Source organism: Halichoerus grypus, chromosome 6 (genome assembly GCF_964656455.1).
Source record: "Halichoerus grypus chromosome 6, mHalGry1.hap1.1, whole genome shotgun sequence".
Taxonomy (NCBI): Eukaryota; Metazoa; Chordata; class Mammalia; order Carnivora; family Phocidae; genus Halichoerus; species Halichoerus grypus.
The window spans coordinates 120239605-120258593 of NC_135717.1; the positions used below are offsets into that span (position 1 = coordinate 120239605).

General features: G+C 43.1%; 1 protein-coding gene across 2 annotated transcripts in view; it reads left to right on the top strand.

Annotated features, from left to right (window-relative positions):
• The window catches only part of NCKAP1L (NCK associated protein 1 like), a 43278-nt gene that overhangs the window by 8460 nt on the left and 15829 nt on the right, over nt 1-18989 (top strand). For both annotated transcript variants that reach the window (XM_036124250.2, XM_078076096.1), the window contains exons 4-22: nt 1388-1444; nt 1935-2077; nt 3243-3333; nt 3424-3561; nt 4375-4423; nt 4522-4678; nt 7507-7563; nt 7828-7924; nt 8476-8585; nt 8747-8879; nt 9284-9365; nt 9548-9606; nt 10021-10166; nt 11297-11429; nt 11716-11835; nt 13920-14065; nt 14364-14495; nt 15601-15819; nt 17591-17721. In XM_036124250.2, the coding sequence (XP_035980143.1) occupies nt 1388-1444; nt 1935-2077; nt 3243-3333; nt 3424-3561; nt 4375-4423; nt 4522-4678; nt 7507-7563; nt 7828-7924; nt 8476-8585; nt 8747-8879; nt 9284-9365; nt 9548-9606; nt 10021-10166; nt 11297-11429; nt 11716-11835; nt 13920-14065; nt 14364-14495; nt 15601-15819; nt 17591-17721 (2200 nt within the window). The remainder of the gene's footprint in view (nt 1-1387; nt 1445-1934; nt 2078-3242; nt 3334-3423; nt 3562-4374; nt 4424-4521; nt 4679-7506; nt 7564-7827; nt 7925-8475; nt 8586-8746; nt 8880-9283; nt 9366-9547; nt 9607-10020; nt 10167-11296; nt 11430-11715; nt 11836-13919; nt 14066-14363; nt 14496-15600; nt 15820-17590; nt 17722-18989) is intronic.

Sequence of the window (18989 nt, forward strand, 5' to 3'; positions counted from 1 at the left end):
TACCTGGGGGTTGGCACAGGATGGAGGGTGGGTGCTAATGTCAGGGGGAGGGAGGTATCCACAATAAAACCGCATATTTATTTAGGTAAAATTATGTATGAAAAGAAAAAAATCCCTATCACACTGGAATGAGGGTTAAAGGAAGTATATACAAATGACCTGTAAGTATTTAGCACATAGTAGGTGGTCAGTAAATAGAAACACATAGAAAATTGGGTAGTATTCCCACTTGTTAATGATTAATTTCTGAGAGCAGGAGATGGAATCCAAGAACAAACTTTGGGATTCATCAATAAAAATGGGCCTGATTTCTGGTATCTTAGAAAGAGCCTATAAGAGGATGTGGAGAAAGGGGAACCCTCTTACACTGCTGGTGGGAATGCAAGCTGGTACAGCCACTCTGGAAAACAGTATGGAGGTTCCACAAAAAGTTAAAAATAGAGCTACCCTGTGACCCAGCAATTGTACTATTGGGTATTTACCCCAAAGATACAAATGTAGTGATCCGAAGGGGCACCTACACCCCAATGTTTATAGCAACAATGTCCACAATAGCCAAACTATGGAAAGAGCCCAGATGTCCATCAACAGATGAATGGAGAAAGAAGATGTGGGATAAAACACAGTGGACTATTACTCAGCAATCAAAAAAAAAAAAAAAAAAAAAAAAGAAATCTTGCCATTTGCAATGATGTAGATGGAACTAGAAGGTATTATGCTAAGCGAAATAAGTCAATCAGAGAAAGACAATTATCATAGGATTTCACTCATATGTGGAATTTAAGAAACAAAACAGAGGAGCATAGAGGAAGGGAGGGAAAAATAAAACAAGATGAAATCAGAGAGGGAGACAAACCATAAGAGACTCTTAACCATAGGAAACAAACTGAGGGTTGCTGGAGGGGAGGGGGGTAGGGGGATGGGGTAACTGGGTGATGAGCTTCAAGGAAGGCATGTGATGTAATGAGCATGGGATGTTATATACAACTGATGAATCACTGAACTCTACTTCTGAAACTAATAATGCATTATATGTTAATTATTGAATTTAAATAAAATAAAAAAAAGAAAGAGCCTATCAGATGATCTTCATTTTATAATCTTTTTTTGTGGAGGAAGGGGAACTGGGATGATAAAATCAGAGAGTGTGCATAATATAGTAGTGACTTGTGCCTTTGGAAACATGAGCATATGGTAGGGTAAGCTTGATAGGGGTCCACTGCTGGCTTTCTGAGAAGGAACTCCCTCTATTCAGCAATGTTTCCCTTATGTTATTTGGTGGCTGTCTAGGACCTATAAGGGAGAGAACCTTTCCCTTAAAATTCTGGTAGTACATGTCATCTTCTCTTTATCCTTTATTCATTCTCATTTCCAATTCTACCCCCAGGATCATGTATATGAACTTCTCAACACCATTGATGCCTGCCAGTGCCATTTTGATATTGTAAGATTCTTTGTAATTCTCTTCTATCCTCAGAGCCATAGAAAAGGTCTTGGTTGGGACAGTGTGGGTTGGGAAGGGACTGGAAGAATGGCTATTCCTTCAGGATTATAATATAATATAATACAATATAATATAATATACTGTATTATTCATTCTAGGACTGTAATTCTTTTATATCAAGTGCTAAAGTTAAAGTATATATGTGTTAAGTAAATCAGAAGTATGATTTAATATAAAAATTACACAAAAATGTTCTTATTGCACCTCTTCTAACCTCCAGATGCTACCATATCTCCTGGGCTTTTTGTATCTTGAGCTCACTTTTAACCCCTGACTGTTGTTCCAATGTTCTCCTTCTGAATTTTCCATCCTGCCAGTCTTCCTTCTAAAGAGACCCTTTCAAAGTCTATTTGGCACTATCTGTAATGGTTGGTGAAATGGGGATTAAATGACCTTACTATTCTTGGGTTCCTATGTATTTTCCTTGTAGAATCTCAACTTTGACTTCACTCGGAGTTACCTGGACTTGATTGTGACTTACACCTCAGTTATTTTACTTCTGTCACGGATTGAGGACCGCCGAATCCTCATCGGCATGTACAACTGTGCCCATGAGATGCTGCATGGGCATGGGTGAGTGAAGGGGATATAGGAAATGAAGAATCTCATACATGGTGGTATGAGGTACAAGGTGGATGCAAAGGAAATAGAAGCCATGTTTTCTCACTTGAGAACCTGTAATCTACATGATGACCCAGGCAAAATAAAAACACTTTAAATACTTATAATGGCATACACATCAACAAGTATACTGCACTTTTACATATAGTTAACTCGGGGCGCCTGGGTGGCTCAGTCGTTGAGCGTCTGCCTTCAGCTCAGGTCATGGTCCCAGGGTCCTGGGATCGAGCCCCGCATCGGGCTCCCTGCTCGGCGGGAAGCCTGCTTCTCCCTCTCCCACTCCCCCTGCTTGTGTTCCCTCTCTCGCTGTGTCTCTCTCTGTCAAATAAATAAATAAAATCTTAAAAAAAAATACAATACATATAGTTAACTCTTGAATATCTGCTAGTGGATTATCCAATTTGCATTGTGTCTGATCAGTTTTTAATCCTGGGCTGGCTTCCACGGTGCTTTTCAGGTTATTGTAAAAGGAAATGAAAGTTTTTTTTTTTTTTAAGTATTGATAAGAATAATATTAGCAAGGTAAAGCCATTAGAGGTAAGTAATGTACGATAATACATTTGAAGCCAAATATAAATGGATTTTGGATTATCTGAAATTCTGTGCCCCTCCATTAGTGCAAATAATAAAAGTATTTAAGGGCTGAAAAAATGAAGACCAGAGGGATCAGAGGAGGCTGTGACACATTGTTCTATGTATGATGTGTATTCCCATGTGTCTACATGAATACCTAGGCACATGCCTTACCCATTAGCTTTAAATGTATATATATCTTTTTGGGTTGTATACAAATTTGGGTCTAGGCATATCACTCGAATTATGACTAATCAACATGAATTCATAGAGTACCTATCATGTGTTCAACACCATTTTGGGTGCTTACAAGGAAGAAACTTTCATGGACCTGCCCCAAATTATGTAGTTCTATCTAATAGCTTAATGCACTTGGGCCTGGAATGGGTTATCCATGTATGTAATTCACAGTTCAGTATAGATATCTTTGGAGGTGGAGGGGAATGCCAGCCTATGCACATGTCTTTATCCTACATGCAAACACAAGAGTTTACATCATGGTTAAGGGAGACCTGTAACTATTCTTGCCTATGCTTTCTTCCAGTGACCCCAGTTTTGCCCGTCTGGGGCAGATGGTCTTAGAGTATGACCACCCTCTGAAGAAGCTGACAGAGGAGTTTGGGCCTCACACAAAGGCAAGTTCCTTGAGCGAGTGGGGAATTCCTCCAGCGGAAGTATATCGTCTTCATCATTGACACTAAGGATTCATTTGTTTCTCCCCACAGGCTGTGAGTGAAGCCCTCCTCTCTTTGCATTTCCTTTTCGTCAGGAGGAACCAGGGGGCTGAGCAGTGGCGCAGTGCCCAGCTGCTGAGTCTCATCAGCAGCCCCCCAGCCATGATCAACCCTGCTAATTCAGACACAGTACGTTCCCTTCTCCTCTTGTCAGTGATGGCATTCTCTTTGCCAAGGCCATCTCTGTAGAGGGTGCTTTCAGGAAATAGCATCTCTAAGAGTGCTTTAAGCCTCTTCTAGGATGTGCATCTAAGTTGATCATCTCTTGTAGCTAAAAATCATGGTTGGGTTGGAGCTTTTGTTTGGACCAGGATTAGTGTGTGCTTGCCCATAGAAAGAATGTAATAACTAATCATAGAATGAATGGGTAGATGAAAGTGAGTCATTAGACACTATTCAGCCTAGCAGGAACTTGAACATAGGTGTCAATTAACACATATTTTTGTTCAATTACTATGGGCCCAACATCCATGCTTAAAGAACTTAGAGTCTTGTAAGGGAATATATGCCATATAGTCATAAAAATATAAGGGATGGTACAAGATGAATGAGAAATGCCAAATGAGTGATTTCCACTTTAAGTGGTAAAAGAATCCAAAGGAGGGAGAAATCATGAGAATGTTTTGAGTATTTTGAGCTTTTCTGAACTGTTGAAGAGAAGTTATATTAAACCTTTTATTTGTCCTGACTTCCAGCCCAACTTCCTCTTCCTTTTCTCAACTGCATTTGTTTTTCCTCAGCCCACTTCTGGTTGCCTCACCTCTATTATTGGCAGGTTCCCCAGCTACTGGCTTATCACAGTGCCCTGATCCAGTCTGGCAAAATAAAAGTTGGTTTTGGCACTTAAATTCTAGCTTGACTGCCCTTGTCTTGATGGCCTTAGTCTTTAGGGGGAGACCAAGTTCAATAACGGCTTGACCATCTCTGCCTCCCTTCTCACAGATGGCCTGTGAGTACCTGTCTGTGGAAGTGATGGAGCGCTGGATTATCAGTAAGTTTTGTGGGATGAGGTGGGAATCGATGAAGCAGCAGTTTACATGGATAGAAAATTCTAAAAGTCTTCCTCTGCACTGTTTCACCCACCTGCAGTTGGGTTTCTTCTTTGTAACGGCTGCCTCAACTCCAACAGCCAGTGCCAGAAGCTGTGGAAGCTGTGTCTGCAGGGCTCCCTGTACATCACCCTCATCCGGGAGGACGTGCTCCAGGTGCACAAGGTCACCGAGGACTTACTTAGCAGCTGGAAAGGGTGAGACATAAGAGCCAGCTGATCTTATCGTGAGAGTTTCTTAGGGGTCTTGAGGAGAGGGAAGACAGAAATCCAGGGAAGAAAGTATTCTTAGGAGAAAGGATCAGTTATCTACGTTAGATGACATTGACAGGTCAAAGAAAGTGAGGACTGAAAAATGTTCATTGGATTTGGCAAAAAGATGGTCTCAGGGTCCTTCCTGTGGACAACTTCATTTGAGTGCTGAGGTTGAAAGCTGGGTTGTGGTGGGTTTAGAAGCAAATGGGAGATAACAAATTTAATAAGTAACTCTTTTAAGACGTTTTTGACGGGAAGGATAGAGAACTATAAAGAGAAGGAGGTGTTGGATTGAGGAAGGGGTCAAATACCTTCATTATTTTTTATAGTTGTAAACTAAAATCCAAACATGTACAAAATACAAAGTGGAAGTTGACTACAGTCTCATCTCCCAGAATAGTTTGGTGTATATCCTCCAGATGCCTATGTGTATATATAAACATGTAAAGATGTGCATGTATTTTCAACCTTATATAAGCAATTTTTAAAGAGCAGTGGATCCACACTCTACATTATGTTCTGCAGTTTGCTTTTTTTCACTTACTCTATTTTGGATATCTGTGCATATCAGTCTATAGAGACTTATTCTTTTTAACAGTTGAATAGTATTCTGTTATGTGGTTGAAACGTAATTTATTTACCTAATCCCCTATGATGGACATTTGAACTGTTTCCACTTTTCTTTCTTTGTTTTTTATTTGAGGCATAGTTGAGACTGTTTCCTTTTTAAAAAATATCATTACAGGGGGGTGGGAGGATGGGTTAGCCTGGTGATGGGTATTGAGGAGGGCACGTTCTGCATGGAGCACTGGGTGTTATGCACAAACAATGAATCATGGAACACTATATCTAAAACTAATGATGTAATGTATGGGGATTAACATAACAATAAAAAAATTAAAAAAAAATCATTACAAACAATGCTATAATGAATATTCTTAGACATATATCTTTGTGAACATTTCTATAAGGTAGATTCTCAGAATTAGAATTGCTGGGGTAAAGGGTATGCATATTTCAAATTTTATTTTATTTCATTTTAATTTTTTTAAAAGATTCCATTTATTTATTTGAGAGAGAGAGAACAAGGGCACAAGTGGGGGGAGGGACAAAGGGACAAGCAGACTTCCCGCTGAGCAGGGAGCCCAACACAGGGCTCCATCCCAGGACCCTGAGATCATGACCTGAGCTGAAGGCAGACGCTTAACCGACTTAGCCACCCAGGCGCCCCCGCATATTTCAAATTCTAATAGCTCCTACCAAATTGCCTTCCAAACAGATGTATTACTATCTACAGTCTATGAGAATACTTATTCCTCATACTCTCAACAACTGGGTATTATCATAAAAAAAAATCATTGTCAGAGTTAAGAGAGAGTAAATCTAAGATTAATAATTACAAGTTACAGGGGTGGATTTGGGTCTATATCTATATCCATTTCTACATACCTATAAAACTTTCTAATGATTATTGCTTTTAAGGAATGGAAGGCATGTTTGAAGAGGTTCAGTTCCCTATCACTAAGAACAACAACTAATGTGTAAAATTTATAGTGTAGGGAGTTGTTTGGCATAAATGATCTAATTTGATCTTTATGTTACTTATACTCAGGTATAAGTATTAATATATTTTGTTACAGATGAGAAGATGGAGCTCAATCTCAATGTCACTCAGTTAATATGGAATTAGGAAATAATTCCAGATTTTTTGACTCTTAATCCTGTCACTTTCCATCATATGATGTAGAGGTTGAAATAATTATCTCCCAGGAATGCCGTGAAGTTGAATCCTGATTTAATTAGGATACTTTCCAACCCTAAATTTCTTTGATTCTGTGCCAAGTTCAATAAGGGAGTGGTTTGGAGGAGGCAAAAGACAGGTTATGAAGTTTGACTAATGCAGTGGCAAGAGTGATGCTGGACAAGAGGAGACAGATATAAGGAACACAGGGAGCACACAGAGCCTAAGGTAATGTGGGAGTTTTGAGCATGGATCACTAGTAGAAAAAAAAGAGATATGGTCAGGAGAGTCAAATATTATAGACAAACAGAGCAATGAAAAGGCCATCTGGTGATTCAGCCGTTCACATTGACTTTAGAAAGAGTAGTATTTTAGTGTCAAAGACCTTGTGGGATTCAGGGGTCAGTGAAAGGTGAGGAAGTAAAAAGCGTTTAGGTGTCTCTTTGGAGGAGTTTGGTAGTGTGGGAGAATGGGAAAGTTTAGTAGAACGTCAGGGCCAAGTGAAGGTCTTTCGGGGATAAGGGAGGCTTTGAACTCACGTGTTGGAAGACCAGCCGAGAGGGAGAGATTAAAGTGACAAAGAGATAACTGATAAAGGCAAATTCTAAGAGGAGATAGGTGGGATCCAAGGTAGAGCTGGAGTGATGCTCTGCCTTTTTTATTTCCCTCCAACCTGGAAGAGTACTTCGGCCTCATGGTGTCAAGGCAACAGCCTTGGGACAGGACGAGAAGTCCAGTCCCAGCTTTGCCACTAAAACCCTATGTAACCCCTGGCTAGTCATTTCTCTTCCCTAGAGATTATTTTCTTCATCTGCAAAACAGTGAAGAGAACTGGATAATCTCTAAGTTCTGTGAGCCTCTGATTAATAGGCCAGGGGGGAAAGTCGGGTTTGCAAAGATCCTGCTAGTGAGGGCTGCCCATGCTTCCCGTACATAGGCTGTAGTTTGGAATCTCTCAGGACTGGGAAGGTGGGACAAGGCCTCTAATCGGCGGGGTGGCCAACGCTGCTGTGCTCGTGTCAATCCCCAGGTATGGCAAGAGAGTGGCAGACATAAAGGAAAGCAAGGAATATGTAATTGCGAACAGGTAAAGGTGGGGAATGGGCTCTCCAAAGGGGGGTTGGAATAGGAATCCCTCCTTTGTTCTCACCTAAGCCACCCCGGGTCTCTGTACAGCTTTATTGCTTCAACCCAAGAGCTTGCAGCTGCCCCACAGTGTCGTATGTTTTCTTACCGAGTCTAACTGTAGCATTGAACGTTCTTCCTACCTGACACCCCTTCCTAAATGCCTTAGGAGGATTTTTAAGGATGGGAGAGGCATTATTCTCTAGTTTCCACTTTCTTTCCTTAGTGGCCAGTTTCACTGTCAGCGGCGCCAATTTCTGCGGATGGCAGTGAAGGAGCTGGAGAGCGTGTTAACTGACGAGCCAGGACTACTGGGTCCCAAGGCAAGAGGAAAGAAGAAATGTTGGCAGGGGCATGATGACCAATGATAAAAGGCTCTATTGGGGGGGGGGAGTGACTTGGCATTCATGGGTTTTTGCATTTCTGAGTCTTCCGTGATCTGTTTGTATATGTATATGCTGATTCCCTTGAATCTTCTCGGAGTACCCTGAAACTTTTTGGTTCTCTTTTTTGAGCACCATCAGGGGGTAGTATATCATAGCTATTTGTGTACTTGTCTTATCCTCTATTTGAGTGTGAACTAATTGAAGACAGAGCTTGCTTTTTTTTTTTCCCCCAAACCACAGAAATGCCTAGTAAATATTTCTAAGATTCAATAGGGCTGAAAAAGTATCGGCTATGAGCTAATGTCAACATATGTACATGTCTGATTCTGTTTCATATGGTTTTTTGTGGGTCTCTGGGTTTATTTTTGGACACTATTGCTGATGGGGCTACACAATTGTATCCATATGCGTATTATCATGATAGTTCTCTGTGCTTTGAAATCTGTTTTTCCGGTTGAAAATTCTCATAGTCCCTGTCCTCTCCTTAGGCCCTTTATGTTTTCATGGCCCTGTCCTTCATTCGTGATGAGGTCACCTGGCTGGTTCGCCACACAGAAAACGTCACCAAGACAAAGACCCCTGAGGACTATGCTGACTCGTTAGTACTCGACATGGTTAAGAATCTTGACCTTTGATGGACTGGGGGAAGGGACAGGGAGACATCCAATGACCTCAGGAGGTCTCAGTGTCTGCACTGCCTTTGTCTCAGTTGATATTTCGAGTCTCACAATCTCCCTGTTCTCATGCTCGACTTTGCAGGAGCATTGCAGAACTGCTTTTCTTGTTGGAGGAGATTAGGGCTCTGGTCCGAAGACACATCAAAGTGATACAGCAATACCACCTTCAATACCTGGCTAGATTTGATGCTCTTGTACTCAGTGACATCATTCAAGTAAGTTCAATTGCCTCTACTTTGGAAATGTCAGGGCAATCCCCAGTCATTTCCCCTTGGGGACCACCGTGGCTGAATTTCATGCTCCGTAGATTGTATGTCAAAAAGCCCGATTTTCCTCTCTACATTTGTTAAAAGGGGGAAAAAAAAGACTAATAATCTCCGTAGTCTTTTTCTTTTCCTCCTACATGAAGCTACATAAAAATAGAAGAGAAAAATAAAGAGAAATTGGGTGTTAGCATGGCAGGGAAGCCAGGGAGTTCCCTCCATCTCTTGCTTAGCTCCTCCTGTTTTTGGCGCTTAGCAGTTCTTGTACCTTCATGTACTGAGTGAGCCTTGTGGTCCTTGTTTCTATCCTGGTGGAACCTCTACCCACTTGATGGCAACTCCAACTTCTCTTTTAGAACCTGTCTGTGTGTCCTGAGGAGGAGTCCATTATAATGTCCTCATTCGTCAGTACTCTCTCCTCCCTGAATCTCAAACAAGGTAATTGGAGGGACATGGAGGAGGAAAGGTCTATATAAGGGTGAACATCTTTTGTTCTAGAAATACTGATCTCGAGCCAGGGAATAGGACAAGATGACTTTGAAAAGGATCTACCCTTCTGTGGAGTTGGATATAGGGTGCTGTTTTCTTATTTTTCTTTTAAACTTCTGTTTTTCTTACAGTTGAGAGTGGAGAGAAATTTGAATTCTCTGGTTTGAGGCTGGACTGGTTCCGTCTACAGGTAGGTCTGTTCCTGTTAATGGTTTCCCATTCTGAGGGTTCTTCCTCTGCAACAATTCCTTCTCCTTTTATTTCCTAATCTCTCCTGTATAGAGTGATTCAACATTGAAAGCTGCTGATTGAGGGGCACCTGGGTGGCTCAGTGGGTTAAGCATCTGCCTTTGGCTCAGGTCGGGCTCTCTGCTCAGTGGGGAGCCTGCTTCTCCCTCTCCCTCTGCCTGCCGCTCCCCTTGCTTATGCTCTCACTCCCTCTCTCTCCCTCTCTCTATCTCAAATAAATAAATAAAATCTTAAAAAAAAAGAAAAGAAAATGGCTGATTAGCAGGACAAACCCTAGCCGAACTGTAGCTCCAAAGCAGGCAGTACTTCTCATTTATCTTGTTCTTCTCCACCATTTTTCTGACTCCAACCACAGGCATATACCAGTGTGGCTAAGGCTCCCTTGCACCTGCATGAGAACCCTGACTTAGCCAAGGTGATGAATCTCATTGTCTTTCACTCCCGAATGCTGGACTCAGTAGAGAATATACTGGTGGAAACTTCTGACTTGTCTACTTTCTGGTATGTCCTCATTCAGAGCACTTTATCATTTGACCTGATCTCTTTCCTGGCCTCTGTGGAGAACAGCAATTCCTTCCTACAGATGGGAAAACCTTTTTTCTTTGAGACCTCCTTAGACGCAGGTGCTCGAACCCACTCATTCCAGCTTCTACCAACTGATAGGAATTTGAGGATGGTTTCCTTTTGTTTTGGCTTTCTTTAGGATAATTATCTGGGATAATTCACCACTATGGCTTTTCCCACACTGTTATCTTTGGAACCTTCTTTAGCTTCTTTTTATTCTTGGGACATTGTGATTTAAAAGAGACATGAGAAATGTGGAATTTTAGTAGAGAGAGCTGAAAATAATTGAGAGAGCTGGAGACTAGGGCCTTTGGAGAATGAAACTTAGTTTGTCTTCCTTAGGTATCATTCAGCATTTATCAAGTGACCACTGTTGTACATAACTCTGTCCTTTGGTAGATCAAACAAACAACACAAGATGTTGACTCTGCTCTCTGCATTCAGTACTGGTGGGGAGATACAACACTCACATGTGAAAAGGACATCAACATATTAATTGCAAACATAAGAAAGTGTATAAAGAGTGCATGATGTTGAGAGGCTATAGGGTTGAGGAAAGATTAGCAACATGGAATTAACCTGAGAAAGTTTTCTGGAGCCTGAGTGGGCAAAATTTGGGAGGCATGTGGATTAGTATTACTCAAGGACTTCTAAATTAGGAAGAATGGCCCAAATCACATAGAGGTTCTGAGGGAAGAATAGCAGATTTTGTACAAGGGAAGGGAAGAAGATTAGCACTAAACTGCCATGGGGTCCAGTATAAAAGTCTAAAAGGGTTAAGTTTCTTGGTTTCCTGTCTACCTTAAGAGTAGGGAAATGTGGTGCACTTGGCTGGCTCAGTTGATAGAGCATATGACTCTTGATCTTGGGTTTATGAGTTCAAGTCCCATGTGGGGCGTAGAGCTTACTCAAAAAACAAACAAACAAACAAGTGTATGGAAATGAAGGAGGGAGGGGTGAAAATCAATGAATATTTGTTGAAAGAATGGATATTCTTTCCACCTCAAAGGGAGCAGCACCTCAATCTTAGAACCTTGGTTCTAAGTCTCCTTCCCCTTTTTCTGCAGCTTCCATCTCCGCACCTTCGAGAAGATGTTTGCTATGACCCTGGAGGAACCTTCCATGTTGCGCTATGCCATCGCTTTCCCCCTGATTTGTGCTCATTTTGTCCACTGCACTCATGAGATGTGCCCAGAGGAGGTGCGTACCCTGGATGCCAAGCCCTGCCATCCCTCTAATCACATCTCATCCTTATTCCCCAAAACACAATTCCAAGCGCTGGTTTTGGTCGTAAAAAGGGTACATAGGTATGTGACACGTGTCCCGAAATGTCTCAGCTTGATGTAGAATGTGTCCTCTCTCTGGGTCTGAGTTTCTTCTTCTGTAGAAGGAGTGGTGGCTCAGGCCAGGGGATCAGAGCAGATTATGAGGAAGAAGTGGCTGTCTTGGTGATGACAATTTCTTCCTTGCTTCCTCTTTCCCAAAGTACCCCCACCTGAAGAACCACAGCCTTCATCACTGCAACTCCTTCCTGGAAGAGTTGGCCAAGCAGACCAGCAATTGTGTCCTGGAGATCTGTGCTGAACAACGAAACCTGAGCGAGCAGGTAGGCTCAGACTTCTGTCTCTGATTCAGTTTCCCTCTGTTTCCCTTGTCTTTCTCTCAAACGCCAAGTTCTCTAACCTTTTCTCCCAAGTAGGGCTAGGGCTTTTGTGTACTTGAGTTTATGGCAGGTTTCTTTTCTTGGTGTAACCCTTCAGTCTTTGCTCCCTCAGGACTAGATAGATGTATCTAAAAATACTCTTATTTGAACAGCTGTACACCAGCAAAATCAGTGCTGTCATTTGAAGAGTTCTGAGAGATGAGTTAACTTTCTGATTTCTTTCCCCTCCTCTCTCTGCCCTGTGTACATATAGTTAGGACGGTGGCCCCCCAACATCACCTGTCTTGTCTCACCTTTCTGTCCATCTGCACCCTGATCTGGGGCTCTGTAACCATTTCCAGACCTCTCCTCTGTGTTTATCCTCAGGGCTGCTTTCTTGTCCTTATTTGCTTGTTTTCCCCTCTCTCCCTTCCCTTGACTGACTCACAGCACCTGGTCACGATGAGCTCAATCTAAATCTCAGAAAATTTGAAAATTAGGAGCTGCTTCTGCTGTTGCCCTGGAGTCTTTTAGGTTTCCTAGACTACCCACCCTTCCTGGGTTTGAGTCAGGCTTTGTAGCAACTTTGGGAGAAGGATGAGCCAGGATGCGTGTGTGTGTGTTGTGTATACATATGGACAGTTAATATTATTACTTACATAACCTTCCATCTTCTCATATGTAAAATGTGGATAAAAATTGTTCCTTTGTAGAGGTATCATAGAGATGAAATGAAGTTGAGTATGTTAAATATTTAGTACACGACTCTCAACAGATGTTAGTTGCTATATTATTTGGTACTTACTGGGCACGAAGCTCTGTGCTGGGTTTTGGGATGGGCCCCAGAAGGAATTTACACAATCCCTGCCCTTGGGGAATGTCCTGATTTAAGGGAAAAGGGAATACAAATACATGTTAGAAAGAAATTTAAAAAATGAATGCAAAGAATATAGGCAAACAAGTACGATTATGAGTATACTCATCACTCAATTTGAATTCCTACTACATGCAAGGGACACAGTTAAAGAGATTTGCTCAGTGCTCTATCAAGGATGACGAAAACATGATATGAGTAATTGTTTTCACACACACCAGAACTTTTGCAACCAAGTGAGTATCGCCCCCTCCAAAGTTATCATTTCCAAAAAATAATTGGTGATGTTGCCATTACTAATGGAGTTACGTCTTTTACTACTTTCAGAATCAACCACAGACATTTTGGCACCATTTCAGGGCTGACATATCTTTAGTGTCACATCTTTTAGTGTGACTGTGAAGTAACAAAACCAGTTTTCTCACGGCTCTTACGCTGTTCTGAGAGTAATTCTGAATGGAGAGTTTCCACACATGCTTTGCACATGCTCAGCAGCATTGGGTTAAATGGAGAGAATTCTAAGATGATTACCTTGAAGGAGATACCAGAATATATAATTCTATCTTACATTTTCTGTGCAGATGACTGGGTATCTTGGTGAAGAGAAGGGATGTAGAATTGGTGTTTAAACTAACTAGCAAGAAATATACTATCTTGTAAAAAAAAAAAAGGTGGAAAGACAGTGCTGGTCATGTTGTGAGCTCTGAGTCTCTGGCGGGCTGTGCTAGTATGGGTAGCTGATTCCATGGGACAGAACATGATGAATTGTAGATGGTTTTTCCATACAAGCAAAAACCAACTGTCTCCTCAGGTTGGAAGATCCAAGAAAGTGCAGTTGAGTGGAGCTCTTAGATCCTATCCTTTTACTTGAATTTTTCCATCAGGACAGACTCTCTCTCAGGATGTGGGTGGGGACTTGATGATCTGATCCATAAAAGACACGGCCATTTTGAGACTTTGAGCCCTAACCTTGAGGGATATTTAGTGAAAACTGAAAGAAGTGGGTGCAGTTCAAATGGGCCCCCATTAGAGAAAGAGATGCTGGAAGGAAAGAGAGAGAAAGGTAGACAAATGAAAGAAGAGACATTAATGGAGGGCCTGTTAGATGGGATTCTTGTCAGTTCTATCTAGGAAGGAATCTCATTTCTCTACTTGCTTGTGTTTGTTCCTACAGCTTCTACCTAAGCACTGTGCCACTACCATCAGCAAGGCCAAGAATAAGAAAACCATGAAGCAGAAGCAGACCCCCAGAAAGGGAGAGCCCGAGAGGGACAAGCCAGGAGCTGAGAGTCACCGGAAGAACCGCAGCATTGTCACCAAGTGAGGACCTGGGCCCTTGAGGGCCAGGTGGGCACTCCTCAAAGAAGGGAGAACAGGGAAGAGGGAAGGTGATACTGCAAGAGGACGTGGAGGTGGTGGTGGGGAATGACAGAGAGGGAGAAGCACTTACGTGTGAATTTCCTCCTTTGCCTTTGAAGGCAGCATCCGTAGGTACCGGTCTAGGAGTCCTAGAAGATGAAAGGGTCTAAGGGTCACGGGCCTGACAAATCCTTCCCAGATACTAGCACGTAGTGCCAGACCCGTAATCAAGGCTCATTTTACTTTCTCAACTTCCCAGCATGGACAAGCTACACTTAAACTTGACAGAATTGGCACTGACAATGAATCACGTACACAGCTTCTCTGTGTTTGAACACACCATCTTCCCTTCTGAGTATCTCAGCAGCCATCTGGAGGCCCGACTCAACAGGTACCACTCTTTCATTGTCTTCTGCGTTGGGCTAGTATGATCGTTCTGAAAGTTGGGTTCTGTTAGATTCACCTGATTCATCTTGGTGGTCATTCTGATACAGTCGATCTGGCATGGGTCTCAAGTATCTTTATTAAAATCCACTAACAAGAAGGGTCTGACACTTCCCTAGGTGGTTTTGGGAAACAACCAGAATTGATCACCACTGGCTTAGTAGAGTGAGCGGGACTTTTGCAGTCAGCAGACCTGTGTTGACATCCTGGCCCTCGGCTAAGACCCTGGAGCCGGGGTTCTGACTTGTTTGAGCCTTAGTTTCTGACCCTGTAAATAAGGATAATGATATTTACCTTATAATGAGAATTACTCGTAATTGAGAATTGGTACAGAAGGAAAGGTAATAAACAGTGAGTTCTAAGTTCCTGCCATAAATAGGTTTCGATAAAATAGATTCCCTTCCTTCTACTGTGCCTCTCTTTCCATTGCCCCCTGAAGTAGGAGGAACATTCCTGATATTGGAATTGACCACTACAGTCAGCAATTAGGGGAAATGAGGGGAAGAATTATTTTGAATAATCCCCTAGTCTTCTGTGTTTTGTTTTGGAATATGTAGTATATTCACTCAAGTTGCCAGGGAAGGCCTGCTTGAGAAAGTGACATTTGAGTAAACTCCTGAAGGAATTGAGGAAGCCAAGTGTGTGACTATCTGGGGAAAGCATTCTAGGTAGAGGAACTAGCCAGTGCAAAGGCTCTGAGGTGGGAGCCTGCCTGGAATGTTTAGGGGATAAAGGGGAGGCCAGTAGGGCTGGAGCAGGAGCCAGGGGCAGATGGGTCGTATGTGAGATTAGAGAGCTTGGGGGAGTGGCAGACCGTGTAGGTGTTTCTGTGTCATCGTAAGCACTTTGACTTTTATTCTGAGTGAGATGGGGGGCCTTGGCAGGGTTTGAGCAGGGCAGGAACGATAAATGTACCTACCTTATTGGGTTGCTATGAGATTTAAAGGAGATATTGCATGTAGTTAAATCATAGCACAGCGCCTGGAACACAGTATAAGTGTGCTGTTACCGTGTTTAATATTATGACTGTGATTATGATTTTTGTCCCCCAGAGCCATTGTGTGGCTGGCTGGCTACAACGCCACGACCCAGGAGATTGCAAGGCCTTCTGAGCTGTTGGCAGGAGTCAAAGCGTATATCAGTTTCATACAGTCACTGGCCCAGTTTGTGGGTGCAGATGTTTCTAGAGTCATCCGCAATGCCCTCCTCCAGCAGACACAGCCACTGGATTCGTGTGGAGAACAGACGATCACCACTCTCTACACAAATTGGTCAGTGCTGCTTATCCTCTTCCACTGCCTTACCTCTTTGTTAGCCCTTTTTCCTTTACCTGGTCAGAACTCGGGTCCAGGCATTTTAGCTCCCAGGGTCATAGGCCCCCAGAGGCTTGTTTCTGCTTGAGGACTAGAGCAGTAAGTGGGGGCAAACCCAGATCCCCTTCTGTCCACGGGGGACCTTCCATGTAACATCCATTCATCTACTCTTTAGCAACCTTTTTCCTCCTTTTTTTTTTTAAGATTTATTTATTTATTTCAGAGAGAGAGAAAGAGAGAGAGAGCCTGCGGGTGTGCTTTCGTGCAAGTGGGGGGAGGGGCAGAGGGAGAGGGGGAGTCCCAAACAGACTCCCCACTGAGCGCGGAGCCCAATACAGTGTTTAATCCCGCGACCTGAGATCATGACCCTGAGATCATGACCTGAGCCGAAATCAAGAGTTGGACGCTTAACCAACTGAGCCACCCAGGTGCCCCTGACCTTTTTCCTCTTAATCTCCAGTTCCTAATCTTCCTTTTCTGGATTCTCACTGTTTTAATTTCAAATGCTCTCTCTTCCTCTTTCTGAAGTTCTTTTATGTCTCTTTTTGTCCAGCTTCTCTCCCTGAAGACTATTCTGTCTAACACCATATCTCCAGAATACTATCACCTCACCTCTGACATGACCATGTCAAGTCTAGCAGATTGTTTTTAATAGGAAGGAGGCCTCCTCTCCAAAACCAGAGGAAGTAGGAATTAGCAATGTTTCCTTAGAGATTTTGAGGATGGAAAGGAGCTGGATTCCTACCTCCCCAAGCCACTGGGTGGCGCTCTTATTCCAATATCAGCTCAGCAGGCGCCAGGCTGCAAAGAACCCCGAGTTGGGGAAAGACCGAGACAAAGTTTGCAAGTAAAAATGCCAACAGGGCCTGTCAGAAAAGGTAAATGGATGTTGTGGGTTAGGTGAAGACTGAGCCGTTAAAGAGGGCATGCTCCTCTGATGGGGGCAGCCACCTCTGACCTCCACCTGATCACTGCCCCACTAAAACCTTATTTTTAATGTAAAATCTCCCAGTTTCAAAATTTTGACAACAAATTCAAATTAAAAGAAAAAAATAAACTTACCTTTGATGGCTGGGTTTGGCCCACCTGTGGTTAGCTCGTGACTTCTGTAGGACCTAGGCCCAGAGCTAGTGGCTGGGTGAGTGGCACGGGTTGGCCAAGCCCTCCTTTGCTGACAGTGGTTAGAGACCAAAGCTTCCCCGGACGTCAGGGGGTAATATCTGGAGACCAGATGACCAGTGTTCACAAGGCTTCTGTCTGTCCAGGAGGTTTGACTTAGGATCCGCTTCCAGAATCCTAGGTTCTCAGTCCAACATTCTCACTGGGGAGGTTGAGGCTAAGTATGTTTCAAAGGACCCCAATTAGTAGGAATTTTTTTTCTCATCAGTTTGGGCTTGTCTTACCTGACAGAGAAAGGCCAAGGGTGAGGGGGGGAGAGAATAGTTGGAAAAAGAGCAGGGGCTGAGGGAGGGGAGTGCACACTGTTACATTTGACAGCCCAGTGAAATAACCTGCAGATTGGAGGAGAAGTGGAATTACATTACTGCCAGTTGTTTTTGAGCCAATAGCTTGGGGTGTTAATTAGAGTGTTTTACTGTCTTCTTTGAGTCTCTTCTCCCCACCCCAGCCTTTGGCAGAGTTTCTCTTCCCGAGCCCAGTGGTAGTGGTAGGGAGCTATGGAGAAAGTATTGAATGCTAATCTTGTGTGTTTTCTTGGCCAATCCTGTAGGTACCTAGAAAGTCTGCTTAGACAGGCGAGCAGTGGGACCATCATCCTCTCCCCAGCCATGCAGGCCTTCATCAGCCTTCCCAGAGAGGGGGAGCAGAACTTCAGTGCAGAGGAGTTCTCTGACATCTCTGGTGAGTCCAGGGCCTGGTCTCCTTGTCAAGGAGCTGAGCCTTTCCCCTCAGTACTATAGAACTCATCTAAATTCTCCTACCTTCCCAGAGGCTCATTCTGTATGCTCCTCAGCATCTCTGTGAGATTACATGTTAGGAACAATAAAAGGATCCTAAGCGAGGCCCAGAATTGAGGAGTGGCCTGGGGGTGGCAGGTGGAGAGGGAAAATGAAGGGAGGTAGGAGCTAGGCAAGGGCACTCAAGTCACTGAAAGGGTTTATTCTTGGAAGGGTGGTGAATATTTTCCATTTCCATGCAGAATAAAGAGTGGGACATATAATGAAGGGTAAAAGATAAATGTAAGGAGGACATTCTGATATTTGGAATTATTAAATAGTGGTCTGATGTCATAGCATCTTCTTTCTTAGGGATAAATTTTAGGGCCTTACTTAGCCAGAGCTTGGATTGCTAATATATAACAATGATGATAAAATAATAGATGACATTCATTGTGGGCTAAGTTCTGAATGGTTCACGTGTATTAATTCCTTTAATCCTCACAATGGCTTTGAGATAGGTACTCTCATTACCCCCATTTTACAGATGAGGACGCAGAGACACAGAGAGGTTAAGGAGCTTGCCTAAGGTTACCCATTCATAAATGCTAGAACTGGGATTTTAACTCAAGGCAGTCAAATTCTAGAACCTGGGTGCTTAATCATATGTAGTGCTGCTTCCCATTTTGTAGAAGTGCTTTGGTGTCTCAAGGCCAGCAGGTAAGAATTGTGGAGTAAATGAGCTGGGAGTCATTCTCTTTTTTAAAGAGGGCTGGCAGCCATACAGATCCTTTTTAATGGATTTGTGTTACTGACTGATTGATGAACTATCGTACTGCTTCCTCCTTCCTCTCACCTCCATATAAATCATGGATCCTGCATGGTGTCTGGGGCAGGTGGGGGATGTTTCCATGACCCTGCCTTCTCCATTCTTCCCTTTCCTTGGTGTGGGGGGAGGTGTTATGAAAGAATACACAGTTCTGTTGTCCAGCTCCATCTCCTTCTTACCCTCATTCGGACTCCATCAGTAAGCTGACCCTACTCTTTGCCTGTTGGAGGCTTCAGCCTCTCATCAACTCCACCCACAAACTGTAGGCAGCATCTAAAATCAGCTTTAGGTCTTGCTGACAACTGATGAGCAGCAGGAGGTAAGGCTGGTTCCCCCTTCTACCACCCCCACCCCAATTTCCCTGAGTTACCATGGTGATGGGGCAATGCTACTGTAAAAATAGA